Here is an 18,610-nt window from a genome sequence, read left to right as displayed (position 1 = left end):
GTTCTGCCTTCTTCCTGGATGGTCTGGAGCAGAGGGCAGGTGGGCATGGGAGGGGACGTGCAGGCTGGTCCTCTGAAGAGACCTTGTGATGAGCAGAAGGGAGGAAATGGGCCAAGGGCCCAGGACCTCTTCTGACACAGGGAGGCAATCGGGCCTCCATCAAGGGGGAAGGGAAGGGCCACAGGGATCCGTCCCCCACCCTCGCCCTGCTTCCTGCCTCAGGCTAAGCTCCGTAGGCCACCCCGTGGGCTCCCAGGACCTCCACCTTCTGGTTGGGGAGCCCCAGAGGGAGAGGGAGGAGGTGAGGACGGGGTAGTCACCCTCCTGGCTCCCTCCCCGGAGGCCCGCACTCTGGAGCTGCCTTTCCAACAACCCTAAACGGAGCGGCTTTAAACAACACACCCTCTCTCAGCGCAGAAGGCCAGGGTGCTCAGAGTAAGACTCACCCTGGCCTCCTCCAGCTCTGCGGCCCCAGCCTTCCCTGGTTTGTGTCACATCTCCGCCTCCGTCTTCACATGGCCTTCCGCTCTTCATCCTTCAGTGTCTTCCCTTCCCATGGGGACCTCAGGGGTAATTTTGGCTTGGTCCCACCAAGCCGAACGAACGAGCGGAGTGGAACCCATCCAGCACCTTCCAGAGTCTTCCCTAGTTACATCTGCAAAGAGCCGACTTCTAAACAAGGTCACATTCGGAAGGTCTGGGTGGACATGAATCTCTGGGTGCAGTTCAGCCCACTGAAAGGGCCTCCAGGGCTGGCCAGTTCCCTCGAGCACAGGTTGCTGCTGCTCCCGGGGCGTCTTGTGCTCTGGGTTGGGGTGATGGCCCCCTCTGCTATTACTGTCCTCAGGTCCCTTCTTTCTCCCCTCCACCCCTACCTTAAATAGACCCTTCTGGAATTGTCCTGAAGGTGCCATGTCTTTCTTGTTGGTATACCAGTGGATACAGTGGCCACCACTGAGCCCTCCCCCATTTCCTTCCATCCCCCATTATCCTCACTCCCACATGCTGTGAAGCATCGGGCTCCCCATGAAGGTAAGTCACTGCCAAAGCCATGTTGCTCCTGGCCACAGGCCACAATGCCACAGGCAGTGTCCCCCCTTCAGGGTCTCAGGAAAAGTCAGTTTTGTCACTGGGAGGGGAACTTAGGGGTGTGGAGTGGGGAGAGTGGGCTCCTGGCTCCTGTGCCGTGGGTGACAGAAGCTCAGATCCAACTGGCATCTGACAAAGAGAGACGTTACCGACTCTGGTGCCCCGCGTCTTGGGATGGCCTGGCCTGAGGCCCCTCTGGATTCAGGTGGGCCAGTGACGGCTGAGGTGGGCGGGCTCCTCCTCTCTCAGTTCTGGGCGTCCCTAGGCTGCGTTGTTCTCTGGCAGCTTAGCAGGGCAGGAACAAGATGGTGCCCTGCGACTCCAGACCCCCGGCAGAGAGAGCTTCTTTATCAACGCAGCCTGCAAAGTCTCAGGGAAGATGCTAGTGTGTTGGGTCACAGGCCTGGCAGGTGACTCAGCAGGTGACTCAGGGGGGCCCCTGGCTGAGCCAGTGGCTACTTCCAAGTCTGCTCTTGTGGCCTCAGGAACCGTGGCCCCCACACCTCCTGGGTCCCCACCAGGGCTCTGCCATAGCGAATGAGCAGAGAGGAATCCCACCCAGCACATTCTGGGACATGACTGGGCCACCATTTTCCCTTCTGGGCCTCAACTTCTTCTGCCCTCTTTTTCTGAGCAGCTCTAATGGGGTTTAGGGTAAGAGACCATCCAGGACTCTGAGACACCAGCGAGGGCCATGTCCCAGCCTCAAATCCCAGCCTCAGGGTCTAAGCCCTGGGAGGCTGCGGGGCAGGGAGCTCTACAACTGGGTCTTGTCTTTGGATGCCTCCCCTTCCTTTGTCTGCTCCCTGGTCAGCTTGTACCCAGCCAGGCTGGAGGCCACGGGAGTCCTGAGTACTGGCCCAGCCCCGCCTCGTGCCCCACCCGCCACAGACTCTTGTTTGAGAGGCTGATGTGCGAGATGGAGCGAGAAGCTGGAACCAGGCGGGAAGGGCTCTGCTCTCCCTGCACTGAGTAAACACAGCGGTGCCAACACAGTGCCAGGCGGCACAGGACACGGAGGGGTCGGCGGACCGGGCCAGCGGGAGGCAGAGCCCTCTCTGTCCGGAACGCCAGCCCTGCCCCGACAGCTGTGGCGTGCTGCATCAGGCCTCCCCCCACGCCTCAGTTTCCTCCCCTGTGAAATGGAGACAGAGCCCGAGCCCTGGAAGCCCCGTGGGGCCCGGGAGGGAAGGCTGTGGGGCAGGCATGGGGCACAGGTGGGTCGCTCCGTCCCTGCTGAGCGGCCTGTACTCCGGTCACTGTCCCCTCCTGGGCCGTGCTGGTCGAACTGCTCTGTCCTGGCTTTGGACACCCAGACTTTCCATCCCTTTCAGGTTTAAGAAGCACGAGCCTGTGGGTTTCAATGTCCTGGTCTTCACTTCTCCTCCCTCCTGCTTCTGTTGTAGCACCTCTGATGTGCTCGGGGACAGGAATGTGACCAGTCGTGAGACGTATGTGTGGGCCTCGCCTGCCCTGGGCCCCTGTCCCTGGGGAGGTGCCGCTGCCCCTGCTACTGGCCCACCCTTGCTCCTGGACCCCTCCCTGAGTCAGGACCAGAATTACACCTGTCACATCCTATGGCATCTGTGTGTCCTTGGTGGGCACATCCCCACCCCACCATCTCCTCCTGACTCTCCTCCCCATCAACACATCGAGCATGTGAGTAAATGTCCACCAAGGGATAAGTGACTTCCTGCGACCTCCTCCCTCCTCCGCAGTGGCTCGGGCCTCCCGGCACCCTGGACTGTCTCACCTGCAGGTGGGACTTGGGGATACCCCTGGGCCAGGCAGGGGTGGCGCAGAGCCCACTCAGCTGCCCTAGGCAGGCGGGCCACATGCCTGATGATTGGAGTCTTCCGGGTCTCAGGGCCACTGTGAGGACCCACTTGCTTCCGACTGCTGGTCACCAGGACAAGGTGCTTTCCTGTTTTCTGCATCTGACGGTTAAGGGGAGGGAGCAAGGCGAGGAGGCGGGGCACAGGATCTGCCTGGCATGATTTCAGGAATTCCTCCCTGAACGTTCTGGCTTAAAGATGCCATTTATATCAAATGGGTGACCAGAGATCCCAAGAGAAAGACCCCTGAGTCCTCCTCTGCTGTTCTTGGGGGAATGGGGGGTCTGGTGGACAATGGGGAGTCATGCCTGGTACTGGCCCTCCTACTGCCTGTGGCCCCGTTTCCTTTGGCTTGGCTCCTGAGGACCCTGCCCTGAGCAGATGCATGGGCAGGGTCTGGAGACCTGTGCTGCTCACAGCAGTGAGCAAGTCAGAGGCTTTGCTGCGTCTGGTGTGGAGAGTGGCCAGGCGTGGGGTTAGGAGCCTGAGGACTGGGATCCAGCCCCCAGGCCACCAGCAATGAAAACAGAAGCTCCATCCTAAATGCAGGGCGCAGACCATGTGCTGGGCACTGTGCTGGCACGTCCACTGAACCTAGCTCATGGTTTCCCTTCACTCCCAGCTGCAACCACGTTCCATCTTAAAGAATATTCTTCGTTCTCTGTAAATCTTCTATTGCTCTTGGGGCTATGGTGAAGCCTGGAGCAGTAAGCTTGTCTTACATGACACCTGTCCTGACCTGTAGACACTCAGGGAGGCTTCTGCATATTCCAGGCACACCTCTGGCTTCCTGCTGCTCTCAGAGCTCAGCCCAGCTTCTCCTGGCTCCAAGAAAGTAGGTCCAGCATCGACATTGAGGAACAAGGCAGTGAGGGGCAGAGGGAGTAGACAGTGATGGTAAGGCATGTGGCCTCCAGTCTGGCCTCCAGTCTGGGCCTCTCTCATCCCAGGCCCCCTGGAGCAGTGGGTAGAGCACTGACTTTGGAGTCCAATTTCAAGTCCCAGTTGACCACCTGGTGTCCACTGCCCAAGCAGCCCTTTTGGGTCATGTGGAAGGGAAGTGCCAAGGGGGGTAGGATGCTTTTCCAACACGGGCTGTGAGAGCCACTCCGGGACCCCTGGGCCTCCTCCCTTACTGCCTCTGCAGACCAGATGTCTTCTGGGAGCCTGAGCATGGGCAGAGGCAGAGCCACCCAGGGGCCGGGTGAGCCCAGCCACGAAGCAGCAGCCCATGGGGAGCCCGCCGGCTCTGCCAAGGGCCTGGACACAAAGCTATTTTTATTTACGATAGTGTCAGGGGCGGCCTCTGTCTAGACAGCTGGTGTTATCAGCGAGGCCATCCTGGAATGCGCAGCCCCATTTACTGAGAACAGAGCAGCGTGCAGATTAAACAGCTCATAAAAATAAGCTGGCAACCGCAGCCAGCCTGGAAGACCAAGGTAACCTCGGCTGGGTCAGTTGTCCTCTTTGACTGGAGGTCAGATGGACATGGGGATGTTTTCAGTGAAAATAGGGGGATGTGGCTCTGGGAAGCCCACGTGGTCTGGTGACGCCCCTCGGCAGGCAGCCCTCAGGGAGGCCACAGAGCTTGCCCTCCCAGATGAGGCTGGCACAGCAAGGGACGAAGGGGTCTCCCTGACTGGGTCGGGCCTTCCAGGACCGCTGGGACCCTATCTGCAGAAAGCTGGGCCCCCCGTGGCCTGGGAGCCAGGGCTAGTGGCCACGTCCTGCCCTGCTCTGTGGTCCTGCCCTTAGCAGAGCTGGTGAGGGTCACCTGGTTATCTGGGAGAGCCAGGCCCTGGGGATCGACCAATGAGGGTGCATTCTGGTGACTCACTTATCGCTTGTTTGCTTGTCCATCCGTTTGTGGGTTCACTGGCTCCACCAGGCTACCCACTCACCGAGTCTCCCAAGGTGCCAGGTAGGGGCTTGGGTTGCGTCTGAGAAGCTTACGGATGAAGATAGGGGGGAGCGCCCTGGAAACGCACGGACTGGAGGGAATGCTGGAGCCCCCCGCGATCTGCTGGATCCCTCTCAGAGGACGGCCAGGCCCTGAGAGCAGGGCACGTGAGGCCTTGCCTGGAGACCAGGGCTTCCGCTGTCCCCAGAGGGACTGGCAGGCAGGGCAGGGAGGCTCCAGCCCAACCCTGCTGCCCTGGTCCATGTGACCTTGGATGATGCCCCCAGCTGCCCTGAGCCTCAGTGTCCTCTTCTGTAAGGTGGGGATGACAGAGGAACCTCTGCCGGGGGCCGAGTGGAGGGGGATGAGACTAAACAAGGGGGGAAAGCGTGGCGCATAGTAGGGCGTCACCTGACATCTGTGTGCTAACTCCTTAGCTCAGTGGTTACTGTTTTTCCTTATGCTACCTTCAGAGCCCTGCACCCAGCCTGACCCAACTGATGAGCTGAAGATGGTCGCCATTGCTGGCACCGGGCATGCAGAGCCTTGCTGGGAAGTCCCCTGCCTGTCAGCCTCCCCAGCAGCTCCAAACAGAAATGTCCGTTCCTGGAAAAGGGAAGAGGTGGAAAGTAAGCCTCGAGCAGGGAACTCTCTGAGCACCCAGGTCACAGCTGCGTGGGAATCAGGGGTGAGCGCGTGGTGTGCTCGCTGGCCCCCTCGGGAGTGTCCGGTGGAAGAGGGAGGCCTTTATAACCATGCTGGCTTCGGAGGGTAGCTGTGGAGGGCCAGACCTGGGGCCATTTACCAGGGGCCACAATGAGTGGCAGTTGGCACTCAGGTCTTTTTTGAAACCACACCCGGGGGAAGGGTCAGCCCCTGCTCCTGCTGGGCTTGGCCCAAGAAATGACTGTGGGAGGAAGTGGCCTCCACCCACTTGTGGCTCTCCTGGAGTCTGGGGGTGCTGGGCCCTGACCCCCACCCCACTGAGGAGGAGGAGCATCCCCGGGCTGGCCCACAGACACCCACGGGGTGCCTCAGGCCCCGTCACTGGGTGCAGAAGAGACCCTGTCCCAGGACAGTCCGGGTTGGCCTACCTGCTCTGCCCCAAGAGGGCTCTCCCAGAAAACCGAGACCCCAAAGCAGGACTCAGGGAGCCATGCAGACCAGCCAGGGCCCTGCTCACTGAAGGCTGAGCCTGGACACTCAGGGGAACCGTTGGAACAGACGGAGTGGTGGGTTTTGTAGCTGGAGCACCCAGTGGGGATCCAGATCAGAGCCTGGACCGGAAGCGCTGGGTGCAGGAAGGCCCAGAGTAAAGGAGCCTGTGTGTCTGGGCTCTGGGCGGAAGGTTCCTTCGAGGAGCTGTCTGGGGAGGCAGGCTGTGAGCACGGATGCATGTCATTCTCACTGTGTCCCAGACACTTAAGTGGCACTGCATGTCAAAAGCTGTCCTACCCCCTCACCAAGAGCCACTCAGCATGTCTCTGTTTTACAGAGGAGTGTACACAAATGGGCTCACTCTCCTCCCTGGCAAACTCTTCCTTATCCTTCAAAACCCTGCTAGGGCAGCCCTGCCCTGATTGCCCGCAGAGCCCTGGTTCCTGCTTCTGCACCGCTTGAGGCTCTGTCTGCCATGCCTGCTGGTCTGTGCCCTGGCCCGCCCCCAGCTCTTTGCTCGGGTTTTCTGAGTCTGAATGGAGCATCCACAGGAGTCTGGCCCAGGCAAGGGGTCAAGTCCTGTTTGCCAAAGGAGACGATGGGGGCTCTGGATCTGTAGCTGCCCCTCTGCTCCCAACCCCAACGAGATCTCTGGACTTGGATGCCAGGCCCCCTCACAGGTGGCCGGGGTGTCTGTCTCAGCCTTGTGGCTTCTCTCCGAGGGGAAGACATGCTCAACCCTTCCTTCGAGGAAGCCAGGGTGACTTCCAAGGATGGCTGCAGCAGACAGAGGAGGCAAAGCCACAGGGCCAGAGAGTGGGGCTCCCTGGGAGAGGTGGTCATCCTAGGTCACTTACCTTTCCCTCTGTCCGTGGAGAAATGTTAGGATGATCAGGCCTTGGGCGAGCGTGGCCTTTCAGCATTGGAGGCCTGTCCTGGACCCAGGCCTAGCTGACCTGGTGGCAGGAGGGTTTGCCTGGAAGGTATCCCTGTTCCTGCTTTGTGGAAGGGGCAGCGACTGGTCCAGAGTCGTGGGCCTGGCCCTGGATGGTGTTCTGAGACCCCTAATCCCTGGCCTGGGCCTCTGCGCTTCTGCAGCAGCTTCACCCTGGCAGAGGTCCAGCCTGGGAACCTCCTAAATCCTGCCATCGTTTCTGGGCTGGTAACACAAGCTCTTGGGACAGGGCGAGCTGCTCAGGACATTCTCCCTGATTTTCTGGAAGATTCAGAAGCAAAGAATGGGAGCAGGGCCTGGGGTGGGGTGAAGGTGGAACTCCCCAGGGCTGCCCCAGATGCAGGCTGGAGGGTCTCAGGGCCCCCAAGAGAGGCAGGGTCCCCCTAGCCCCCCAAACAGCCCCATTCCTCCCAACATGGGCCCTCCTAGAGCCTCTGGCAAGCCAGAGCCGGATCCGAGCCTGCAGGCAGAGGATGTTTTCCTTCCCAGAGGACAAAACACTTCTGGCGTTTTCGGGAGGGGACTGAACACTCTGTCCACTCTGGGGCGTTGGGATTCCTGGACAACACGAGTGTGCTTTCTCACGCAACGAGACTGACCAGGGCCTCCGCCCGCCGCCCCGCCCTTCTCCCCACCCCTTTCCCTGTCACCCGCTCTGCTCCTGAGCAAGCCTTTTGACAAGTCCAGTCCAAGTGGCCTCAGGAAGTGATCGTGAGCCCTGAGTCATGCGCCTCCCGCCACAGGCCTCCCCTGCAGGGGGAGGGGCTGAGAAACACCCCCGGTTTCAAGGGAACCTCAACAGCCTTGTGCTGAGGAAACTGGCCCACTTGAAGAGCTGGACCTGGCCGAGGACAGTGACCTTCATCCACAGGTTAGGCCCACCACTGCCTCCTGCTGCGACTTCCCTGCTTCACCGGGATTTCCAAAGCCTTGGGAGCCTTCCTGAAGTCCCTGGCTGAGCTGAGGCCCTAGCCCTGGTCCCTAGTGGCCTCCCATGGTCCAGTTTAAGAGGCTGGCATCAGCCGGCCAAAGTGAAGTGAGTGGGCAAGGCTGGGATGGAAGACCAGGAAAGGGGGCAGGACCACCCTCTGTCACACTTCCCAGGCCATGCCCAAGTGCTTGGGGACAGCCCTGGCATGTCGGCCTGCTTCAGAGGTTTACCTCATTACCAAAGCTATCTTGGGGGGTGAAGGGGTCCAGCCTCTCTCAGAGGCCCGGCTGTGAACTCAAGAAATTCCAGAGCATTCTTGGGGTGCTTGAAAGACGTCCGAAGTCAGGGCTGTCCTGACTCCGGTAAGATAAGGAGCTTTGGTAGCTCCTTATCTTGAAGTTGGATTTCCCCAGCTCCACCTGAGGCTGAGCAGGCTTGGGCTGAGCAGGAGGGACCACGAGGCTGCCGAGGAAAGGCCTGTGAGTCTGTGCCAGGGCCCTGAACCCGCTGGGGCAAGCTCAACTCCGGTGGGAGGCAGGCTGCTAACCAGTAAGCAAGTTGTAAAAACCCAGCTCAGACACAACATCTGGCAGCTGCTTCAAATACTTCTCTGTCTGCAGTTGGAGCTGTTCGCGGCCTCCTGTAAATCAAACCATGTGCACAGAGGAGTCCTGTGCCGACCCAGGCACCCCAGCTTGGCCTGGCCCCAGCTGCACCTACGGCCTCCGAGAGCTTTAAATAGCTTGGGACTCACAGTCTACCTCCTTGTAGGTGAATTCAGAGCAGCCTGGTAGGCGAAGCTGTGGGGATCTGAGCTACCTCCCTCTGTCGCAAAGCAAGATGGAGGGAGATGACCTTGACCCCCCATGGGGAACTTGGCACTTTATTTCCAGTGTCCCCCAAGGCAAGGTCACTCTTCCAAGATCCAGGGACACACTCACTGAAGCGGTTAGAGGGAAGACAGAGTCCAAGTCCTATGTCCAAAACAAGTTCCTGGCCCTGTGGCTTCCCAGCCAACTCTAGGCACCCAACTGGTAGAACATCGATGGATTCTCCAGTAAATCTGGTGGTGTGGGATTGGCTTCAAGAGCCAGGGCAGGAGGCAGGTGGCCAATAATGGTGGGAGCCTGGTCTGTTGGTGGTATTGCCCACAGGCCTGGTCCTAGACCGTGTCTTGCCCCTGTGTTGGCTGGTAAATCCTCATGGCCACCCCAGGAGTGTGTACTGTTAGGAACTCTATTCTGAAGCTGTGGGTAGACAGTTGTGCATCAGAAAGATATGTCCGTGTCCTGATCCTGGAACCTGTGGATGTGACATTGCTTGGGAAAAAGGTCTTAGTTGATGCCATTGAGTTAAGGATCCTGAAATGAGATCATCCTAAATCCAGTGGCAAGTGTCCTTTCAGGGTAGTCACAGAGCAGAGGAGGGAAGGCCTTGGGAAGAAAGAGTCAGAGATGCCTGGAGCCACTAGGAGCTGGAAGAAGGCAGGACACATTTCTTCCCCTGGAGCCCGGGAGAGAGCACAGCCCTGCCTGCACCTTGAAGTTGGATTTCTGACCTCCAGAGCTGTGAGAGAATAAATAAATGGGTGCTGTTTGAAGCCACCAGCTTGCAGCGCATTGGCACAGCAGCCTCTGGAAGCGAATGCAGTGTGGAAATTGGGCATCAGAGAGGCCTGGCAGGGACCCAGCTCTTTCCCACCCTGTGCTCTGCTACCAGGTCACCAGATTGATTTGTAAAAGCAGGATCTCATCTTCAGGATGGAAGCTCCAGGGCCCAGGAAATTTCCCTGAAGACGCCCTCTTAGGAAAGGGCTGACTTGGGACACCCATGAGGGTATCTGGGCACCCCAGGCGGTGGGCAGGGAATCCTTCCAGCTGTTCTGTTGATCCATGGCCAGTGTTCTAAGTGCTGTGCAGACAATGGCTCACAAACTGTCAGCCACCCTAGTAGGAAATATTCTCCCCTCTGGACAAATAAGGAAGCCAAGGGAAGTTATGGGGGAGGGTGTCAGGAAATATCCCCTTCAAATGCCAATCAGAAGTGAAAGAAGCCAGAAACGAAAGGCCACCTGACACATGATTCATTGATAGGAAATGTCAGAATAGAGAAATTCACTGAGGCAGAAAGTAGATTCCTGTTGCCACAGGCGGCAGGCAGGGGGAAGTGGAGGTGACTGCTTCATGGGTAGGGGGCCCCCAAAAGTTTTGGACCTAGGTGGAATTGGCCGCACATTATGCACGTGCTGAACACCCTAAAGTGTGCACTTGAAATGGTAAAGTTTGGGGGTGGGTAATTGGGTTTGAACCCAGAGGTGCTTAACTACTGAGCACTCCCCCAACCCCTTTTTATATTTTATTTAGAGACAGGGTCTTGCTGAGTTGCTTAGGGCCTTGCTAAGTTGCTGGGGCTGGCTTTGAACTCGTGATCCTCCTGCCTCAGTCTCCGGAGCTGCTGGGACTCCAGGTGTACACCTCCACACTCCACCCGAAATGGTGAATTTGACATGGTGTGAATTTCACTTTCATTACAAATAAAAGGGCAGCTCCTGAGTGGACAGTCCTGCTGGAAGAGTCTCACTTGGGCAGTGGCTTGAAGACCTTATGACGTCTGCACGCTCCTGGTTCAGCTTTCCAGGGTAATTTCCTGAGGCAAACAGGCTCAGGGAAGAGCTCCCAGCAGGGGCTTCCCTCCGTCTACCTCCTGTGGACCTGCTTGGTCATTTCTAGAGCCCGCACTTCCACAGAAGGGCTTGCTGCATCGAGCCTGCTTCTGGGGCTCTGCTGTGTGTTCTGAGGCCCAGAGCAGATGGAGCTCGGTGAGCCTCTCTAAGCAGAGATCTCCAAGCGTCTCTGGGCCTCAGCCCCCTGCAGATCTCTAAGGACTGTGGAGGAATCACAGAGGGATCTGCAAGGGTGTGACTCTGCAGGGGACCCCGGGACCTCTGGAGCCATGTCATCAAAATCACCAGGGTTTGGAAAGATTTCCAGGGTTTGTAGATTTCCAGGTCCCACCTATTGTGTATCAAGCTTCCTAGGATTTTGCTTGGTCCCCAAGTTCCCCTGGTGGTTCCAATATGAGAGGTATCTGGGAACTTCAGGCTGAAACCCCATATAGGTCCTGTTACTTGTGTGTGTTCACAAAACACACTAAACATAACTGCAGGCCCACCATCAAAAGCTGTCAGGGGAAGGGAGGAGGCTGGAGGAGGCCTTTCTGACTATAGGGTAGATCCAGAAAAATCTGTAGGCAGGACTGGGTAGGAAGACAGACCTAGGACCAGGTCAAAGAAGTCAGTGCTACCTGCTGCCCAGCCAGCTGCCCTCAGCCTGGACTTGTCCACTGAGAACATCCTATCTGCCTAGGACAGTCATTGTCAGACTGGCAGGTACAGCAGCACTTAATCCTGGCCCAGGAAGAAGGATTCCCCAAAAGAGTTGGTTTTCTCTTTTCTTTAAAAAAAAGAAAAAAAAAAAAAAAGAAAGAAAATCTGAGCTCAAAAGAAGACACTGAGGTCCAAGTGCACCAGGAGGATGATCAGGCTGAATCCTGCCTGCCAGCATCCAAGTCCCGAGAAATCCTAGGAGAGCCGTGAGCAGCTTCCTCAGGCTTGCTGGGCCAGGACATCATTTGTTGCTCTTCCAGCCCAATCCAAGCTCATGATTTCCTCCCCGGTTGCCATGGTCCCGGACAGAAAACACAGCAAACTCCTGGCCCTGGGCAGCTCATTTATTTCAAATATTCTTTGCAGCTGGAATCCAACCATGTTTGGGTGTCTGGACTGGAGCATGAACTAATTGCTCTGTCTTCGGCCCCCTCCCCAGCTCCCCCGGAATAGTTTATGGTTCAGTAAAGTCCACATTCCTCATCTCGCTGAGAAGCGGGCGGGAGGCTGCGGGCAGATGATAGAGACAGGAGTCTTCCCATCTATGGCCAAGCCCTGAGAGTCGGCTACCTGCACGAAGGCAGGGGATTAATTGCAACCACATGGGCCAAGTCTGCACAGATGGTTTTATTAATGCTGCTCCCTTCAGTGTGAAACCCTGCTCCCCGCAAGTCTCCCGACAGCACAAAGGCCCTTATTTCCCTGTGCCTCCCCCAGCCCCCACGCCTGACCCCACTCCTCCCTTGCCACCCCTTCAAAGGAAGCTGGAGTTCCAACTGCAACCCAGACGTGAACTCCGACCTAAAAATAATTCTAGACCACCTCTTTCCTCTGCCTGTGGCGGGGCAGGCATTTGGGGTTCCTTTCCCCAATATCCACCTTGATCTTTGGAGTGTTTACCTAGGAAAAAGAACGTTCATCAGGAAGTTGGCTCAGGAGTGCTCGGTCCATCCTCAACGTCAAAGTCCCCATGCAGGAAGCGACGATTTTCCAGAAGAGCATGAGTTTTTAAAGTATTTGCTTGTGAACTTGCCAGCACCCTGGGTCCTGTTCCCGGAGCCGCATGTCCCCCTTGTTACTCACCTAGGAGACTGGGACATCAACAACTGCCATTTCGTAGAGGCTCGTCCAAGGCCACATAGCCAATATTTGAACCCAGGTCTGACTCAGGAGTTCATGTGCTTGTCCCTGAGCCAAGCCACCACCACGCTGAAATAATTTCCCTTTACCCAGCAACTTTGCAAGAGAAAGAGCTGACACAGACACAAAGTGTGGTGTCTTAGGCGAGGTCACCTGGGGAGTTGGGGCAAAGTGCAGGTTCCCAGGCCTGGTCCCAAAGTGTTGAATCTGCTCATCTTGGGCGGCACCCCGGAACCTGCATTTTGATAATTTCCAGGTGTCCCTGAGGCCAGGGTTCTGGGGAGGGGCTAGTCAGGAGGCTCTCAGAGGAAGGGCCAGGGCACTTTGGTTCCAGGGACCTTGGGCCCCTGGCCACTTCTTGCAGCACAGCAGCAGGGTGAGAAGCCCCTGCAGTGAGCGGAGGCGCTCTTGGTGGGAGTTTTTGGAAACAGTCACGACATGAGATCACATCTAGCACATTTTCACTGGATCACTCATTGATCCTCCAAATAAGCCAGAATTTCTTGTCCTTCCCACCCAGGGCCCTGCCCACAGCATTGGCAGGATGGCTTTGTCAGCCAGAGCTTGGTGACGCACCACCGCACACTTGAACCTGGGGACACAAAGACAAGTGAGGATCGGCCCCCTGGGTCCCACTCTGTTCCTAACAGGCTTGTGGTCACCGTGAGCTTTATAACCGGGCAGTTGAACCAGCGTTGCTCCTCGGTGTTCACCATCGCTTTGTGAGGCTCAGCAAGTGAGGGGTTACAGACTTCTGAGAGGGGGTGGTGTGACTTAGGGCTGTCCCCACCTGCGGCTCTGGCTGGCATCCCTCCCCTGCAGGTGGCAGAGAAAACCATGGGCAGCACCGCTGGCTGCGCCCAGGCAGGCTCCGCCACACCTCTTTCCCCTCCCGCAAAGCACAAAGAATCGACTCAAAAGTGGTTTCTTATTTTAACAAACTTTCTTTTATTAGGTTACTGGCTATTATGAACCATCATAAAATAGAACGGGAGTTTCAGAACTATACACGCCACAAGGCTCTGGGCTGAGAGGAAAGATAGGTGGGTGGAGGGTCCCAGGGAGTGAAGGTTGGGGGAAGCAGAGAGCCCAGCATCCACCAGCACCCAAGGGGGACGCTGGTCAAGGAGGCAAGCTGGAGTCTGTACAAATGAAGCTCTCTCGTGTGCAAGAGTGTCAGAATGTGACCCACCCTGAAACAGGAGCAAAGAAATCTTCAAGAGTCTGACAGGTAAGGTCCCCTGCCCCCAAAGGGGGTAATTTACATTCCTCACCCGGTCTTGGCACCAGTTTTGTGCTTTAAAAAATAAACTCCACTGGAAGAATTTTATTTTTTAAAAAAGGTACCCTACAGCAGCTGCTTCAAACACGATTCTTATGGACAAATACATATGCATATATATTAAACATTTTAAACAAATAAAGTCATCTATTGTACCTGTGCAGAAATGAACAGAGCTCAGACTCCCAGGGAGTTGGTTTCAAGACAAAAGGTGCGAGACACCACATGGGGGCCTTGCTGGGGACAGACATCCTGCTGTGGGCCGCCCCCGCCCCCACCTGAGGTGGGGGGGTCATGGTGAAGAGGCCCCAGGGGTGCTGAGCAGAGCTCCCCACAGGCTTTGTGAGGCTGGACTCGACACCTGCTCTCCCTGCCTTGCCTGCCCTGCTTGTGGCTTCTCAGGGGATGGGGACCCTCTTTCTCCCTTTCTTGGTTGCAGGGGGTCCTCTGGGACACAGAGCTTCTGAGAATGCACTTGGGAAATCTCTTCTAGCAAAGCAGATGCAAAATCAAACCCACACCAAAAAAAATCATAGACAACAAAAGAAATCCAAACGTGTGCAATGATATATGAACTCAAGAGGTAAGTGGCTACCTGGGGACCCGGGGCCCTGCGCAGCCCTCTCAGGTGGGCTCCCTAAGACACTCATATTGCACGTGAGGCTAAGTCTCTCTGAGGGGCCTGCTTGAGAACTCAGCGCAGAGCCCTGGGAAACTGGAGAGCTACAACAGAGACACCCTTGTGCCTGAGCACCAGGGCACCGTGCCACAGGCACGGCCCAGGAAGGACAGGTGTGGCACGCACATCCCGGGGAGGTGGCAGATGGGGGAAAGGACAGAACACGCCAGAGAGGTGACTGAGACGAGGTTTCCTTTCCGAATGGAATAAATAAACGGCCTTGTTATTGTTAAAAGAATAAATATAGGGGCGGGGCGCTGACAGCCGGATGGCCGTGCTTATCTGCCTGCGGCAGGTCCGCCTCGGCTTCTGCCTCGGTCAGTGGCGTTTGGCATCCTGAGCTGCATGTGCACAGCCTGGCCCTTCCCACTCCTGCTCTCTGCCCTTGAGCCCTGGCACTTCCTGCCAGCGCCACCACCCGGGACCGCGGGGGGCCGCAGCCTTTGCCCAGGGTGTGGACAGCAAGCCACACAGGCCTCCATGGTGGCTTCTAGAGTTTATTCTCTGCGTCTGGTTTCAAGGAGCGGCTGTGATTCCGCCCGCTGGGACGCGGCCCCGGCCAGTGCCGGGAGAAGAGCCCCGCGCTCTGTCCAGGTCCGGTCGTGCAGAGACCTGTCCTAGGTCCAGGCAGAGGCGGCCGGGAGGAGGAGGAGGAGTAGGCACTTCTGTCTGCGGCCGCGGGCTGCGCTCCCAGGCGCAGGGTGCAGAGGCCCCGGTGGCTCAGTGAGTTGGCACCAGGCGGCGGTCGGGCAGCGGTCCTGGGGGGCGTCGCTGTCACTGGTAGAGGAGGTAGGCCTTGAGGGCGGCAGGCAGCGGCAGCGCGGGGATGGCGCCCAGGCGCTCCTTCCCCAGGGCCAGGCGCACCGAGCGGCGGCAGAGATCCATGAGCGGCAGGGGCTCGGCTGGGAAAGGCCAGAGAGAGAACCGGAGGTCAGCAACAGCGGGGCGGGCACGGCCACCTTGACGCATGCGCACTGCAACACATGAGCAAGCCCGACTTCTCGTTCTAGGTGAGGAGCAGCTAAACGCAGAAGTTCGAAAGTCCTCTGCCCGCGCTGACTCACTCAATCCCCTGGAGGGCTATCATTAGTGATGCGATCGTCCGGAGACGCCATGATCATCATCCCCATTTTAGAGAAGAGGAACTGGACAGTCTAAATAACTTGCCCCGGTTGCCCTGCAGGAGTGGAGCTGGGACTTGAACCCCGGTCATCCCCAGTCTCCCCACTGGCTACTGTTCTCGTTGGATTTGCGGCCGAGAACCACTGAGGAATAGAAAGGGTCCCTAAGGTGCCAGGTTATAGGCTGAGACCTGAATTTGGTCAGACTGCTTCCAGTATCCACATCTGAAGCCACCAAACTGTGCTGCCCATTAAGACATAAGAAACACCGGCCCAGAGCCACATTACAGGTGGTAGAGCTGAGGAGCCATTGCCCGTCAGCTGGCCACACAGCCTGATAGGATAGTGCTTGGGCCACACCAACTGGCAGGTTGAAACCAGAGAAGTCCCAGATCCTGGGGCTCCTTTCTGTCTAACAGGGTAGCTCAGGGAACCTATAAATGCCCCAAGGGCAGCTGGGGCCTCCTCCCTGCACCATGCCAGGCACCACCAGGGTACTTCCCAGGCAGAGCGGGCACCCAGATGGAGGTACCTTCCCCTAGAGCTTTTGAAACCTTCTCCATTCAGCTCCCCAGACACCCAGGTCCTGCCTTGCTACAGAGGAGGCCCTGGCCAGCAGCATCTGAGGGCCCCTCTAGAGTCTGAAAACCACTCTCTCTCAGCTTCCCAGCATTCAGAGGCTGCCACGGCTGTAGACAGCTCTGCTCCTCCGGCCTCCCCAAGGCAGCCCCTCTCTGCTTCCTGCCCCAGAGCTGCGACAGGTGAGCACACCTGGAACTGCTGGGTGCCAGCTGGGTTCTGGGGGTGGAAAGAGCAGAAGTGATGGACTGAGGCATTGTCTATGGTCTCCCCTGGACTGTGAACCTCCTTTGTGAGTAAAATAAACATCAAACCAAAAAAAAAAAACAAACAAAAAAAAAAAACTGGAAACCAAATTCAATTCCACTAAAATTGGAACTAAAAAGTGGAACCTTATTTTTTAAGTCCTTTAATATTCACCAATGTGTCTCAAAAATATTTTAAAATAATATTAAACGGGCTGAGGATGTAGTTCAGTAAAGCATGTGCTTAGCATAGGTTCAGTTCCCAGCACTGCAGAAAATAAATAAACCCAGCGCTGGATTCAGTCCCCAGCACTGCAGAAAATAAATAAACGCAATTCAATTCAATTTTAAAGTGACATTAAAAACCTTGAATGTTGAAAGCCAAATTTTATGCTGGGAAAATGGGAAGAGGCTGGTGATGGGTATGAGCTTCTTTTTGGGGTGAGGAGAATGTTCTGGAGCTGACCGCTGAATGTGGCCCAGGCTGCAGAGTGAGGGCTAGGAGGAAACTCCCATCACCACCCTCTTGGCTAAACAGGTTTCAGGTCAGCTCACAAATACCCCTGAGAAGCAATGAGCAACAGAGATCTGGGTGACATCGCAGCACCAGAAACAGGCATGGGGTGTGGAGCACCTGTGGTCTATCTCATGGGGACTGTGGCCCGGACCTACACAGAGGGGACCACAGTCCGAGAGCCAAAGAATCCAAGAGGACCAGGCCTGGCAACTGCTTCATCCTGCCCCGCTGACAGCAGCCATGGGGCGTGGGGTCTCCACTGTTGTGGGAAGGGGCTGTGGGATCTTCCAGGACTGGCTACAGAAGGAGCAGCTAATGGCCACGGTGATGTATTATGACCTGAAAATATGCCCGGAGTCACCCAGGCATTCCGTGGATGGGTCTATTCTCTGGGGCCGCAAGCACACAAACACGTCACACTTCCCTGATGTCACAGGCACGTGGCAAAACAACAGTGCACAGGGTGGTGATCTACCTTCAAAGGCTGAACAGAGACAGAGAACACACCAGTCCACTGTGCCTTGGAAAAACGCCCATCCTACCAATTTCAGCAGGTCAGTATAGGTCCCGGGAAGGTCTCCCCCACCTCAGTACCTTTGACTGTGGGCCTGGGCCTTATAGCCAGTTCCATCCACAAGCCCAGGTGCCCACTGAAATTCCACCAAGCTGGTGGGCACTGTCCTGTTGACTAGGACCCCTGGCACCCATGTCCATCCCCCAGAGGCTAAAATACTTGTTCATTTTAACAAGTTACATAAATGAGAGCAAGACTGATACTAAACATGCAGCCAAGACGGCAAATCAGGTCCTACTTCAGGGAGCAGAAGGTCAAGAACCTGGAAAAGCCAGTGCCCGACTTCTCCATGTCTATGAGAAAAGGCCACCTCAGGCCGACTTGAACCAGCACTGTCCCAGGGCCCAGCCACGACTCATGGTTCTCAGGGAGAGTTGGACCCAACTCACACCTCCAGAGTGCAGTTCTGTACCTGGCCCATAGGCTAAAGGAGTAAGAGAGGTCTGGGAGGTCAAGGAAGATTGTCACATCAGGCGGTCATCCTGATGCAGCGACGGTCACGCCCCTGGACTTCATGGTCCCGGGGCTGGCCTGGTGCTCACTCCTGCAAAGCACTGCAGAGAAACTGCTCTGTGGAATGAACTCGAGGACGTCTGAGGGGTGGCACTGCGGGGGGGGGGGGGGGAGTTCCCTTTACACTAAGCTGTTCTTGCAAAAAAGAAGAGCCATCAAACACCAGCCCCTTGTCCTTGTCACCCAGGGACGGATGCCTGAGATCTCTCCAGGTAATGCAGGCACCCTCAGCCCCCAACTCTAAGAGTCTGCCATCTTCCTATGACCAGCCTTTCTGGGGGAGTGGGTCTAGAACAACTCCTCCCCCACATGGCCTGTCACCTCCAGCAGGACAGCCCAGCAGGGCGGAGTGACCAGTCTTCCCAGAGCCCAGCTGGAATGGAGGAGCAGGAAGGAGCCACCATAGGGGAGGGGCATCTCGAGAGCCAAAAGACTCCTAAGGAAAAGAACAGCTTTCCCTGAAACTTCAACCATGATCAAACTCAACAACTGACCCAGGAGCCCCAAAGGGAGAATTTAAAAATGTCTAGCGCACAGGAGATGTGCCTTTACTGGGGACACCTTTAAAAGCAGTGGGGGCTGGGCGCGGCAGGCCCTTGGGTTCAGGACCTGGAGCAATGGTTGGCCTGTGACTCAAAAAGAGGCCTTTTCTTTCTGCATTCCTGGTGAGGTGGGGGTGGTGGGGGCAGCAGGTCTAGCTGAGCCCT

At 56.9% G+C, this 18,610-nt stretch overlaps 1 protein-coding gene across 6 annotated transcripts in view; it reads right to left on the bottom strand.

Annotated features, from left to right (window-relative positions):
* Nucleotides 1–13,298: 13,298 nt before the first annotated feature.
* Nucleotides 13,299–18,610, bottom strand: part of SPSB1 (splA/ryanodine receptor domain and SOCS box containing 1) — a 61,001-nt gene continuing 55,689 nt past the window's right edge. For all 6 annotated transcript variants that reach the window (XM_079144722.1, XM_079144721.1, XM_079144723.1 and 3 more), the window contains one exon: nt 13,299–15,256. In XM_079144722.1, coding sequence (XP_079000848.1) covers nt 15,129–15,256 — 128 coding nt within the window. In that variant the 3' untranslated portion in view covers nt 13,299–15,128. The remainder of the gene's footprint in view (nt 15,257–18,610) is intronic.

Source organism: Sciurus vulgaris (genome assembly GCF_902686455.1).
Source record: "Sciurus vulgaris genome assembly, chromosome: 1".
In the NCBI taxonomy this organism is placed as follows: domain Eukaryota; kingdom Metazoa; phylum Chordata; class Mammalia; order Rodentia; family Sciuridae; genus Sciurus; species Sciurus vulgaris.
Note: the sequence above shows the minus strand (reverse complement) of the source record. Positions and strands in the feature narration are given on the sequence as shown.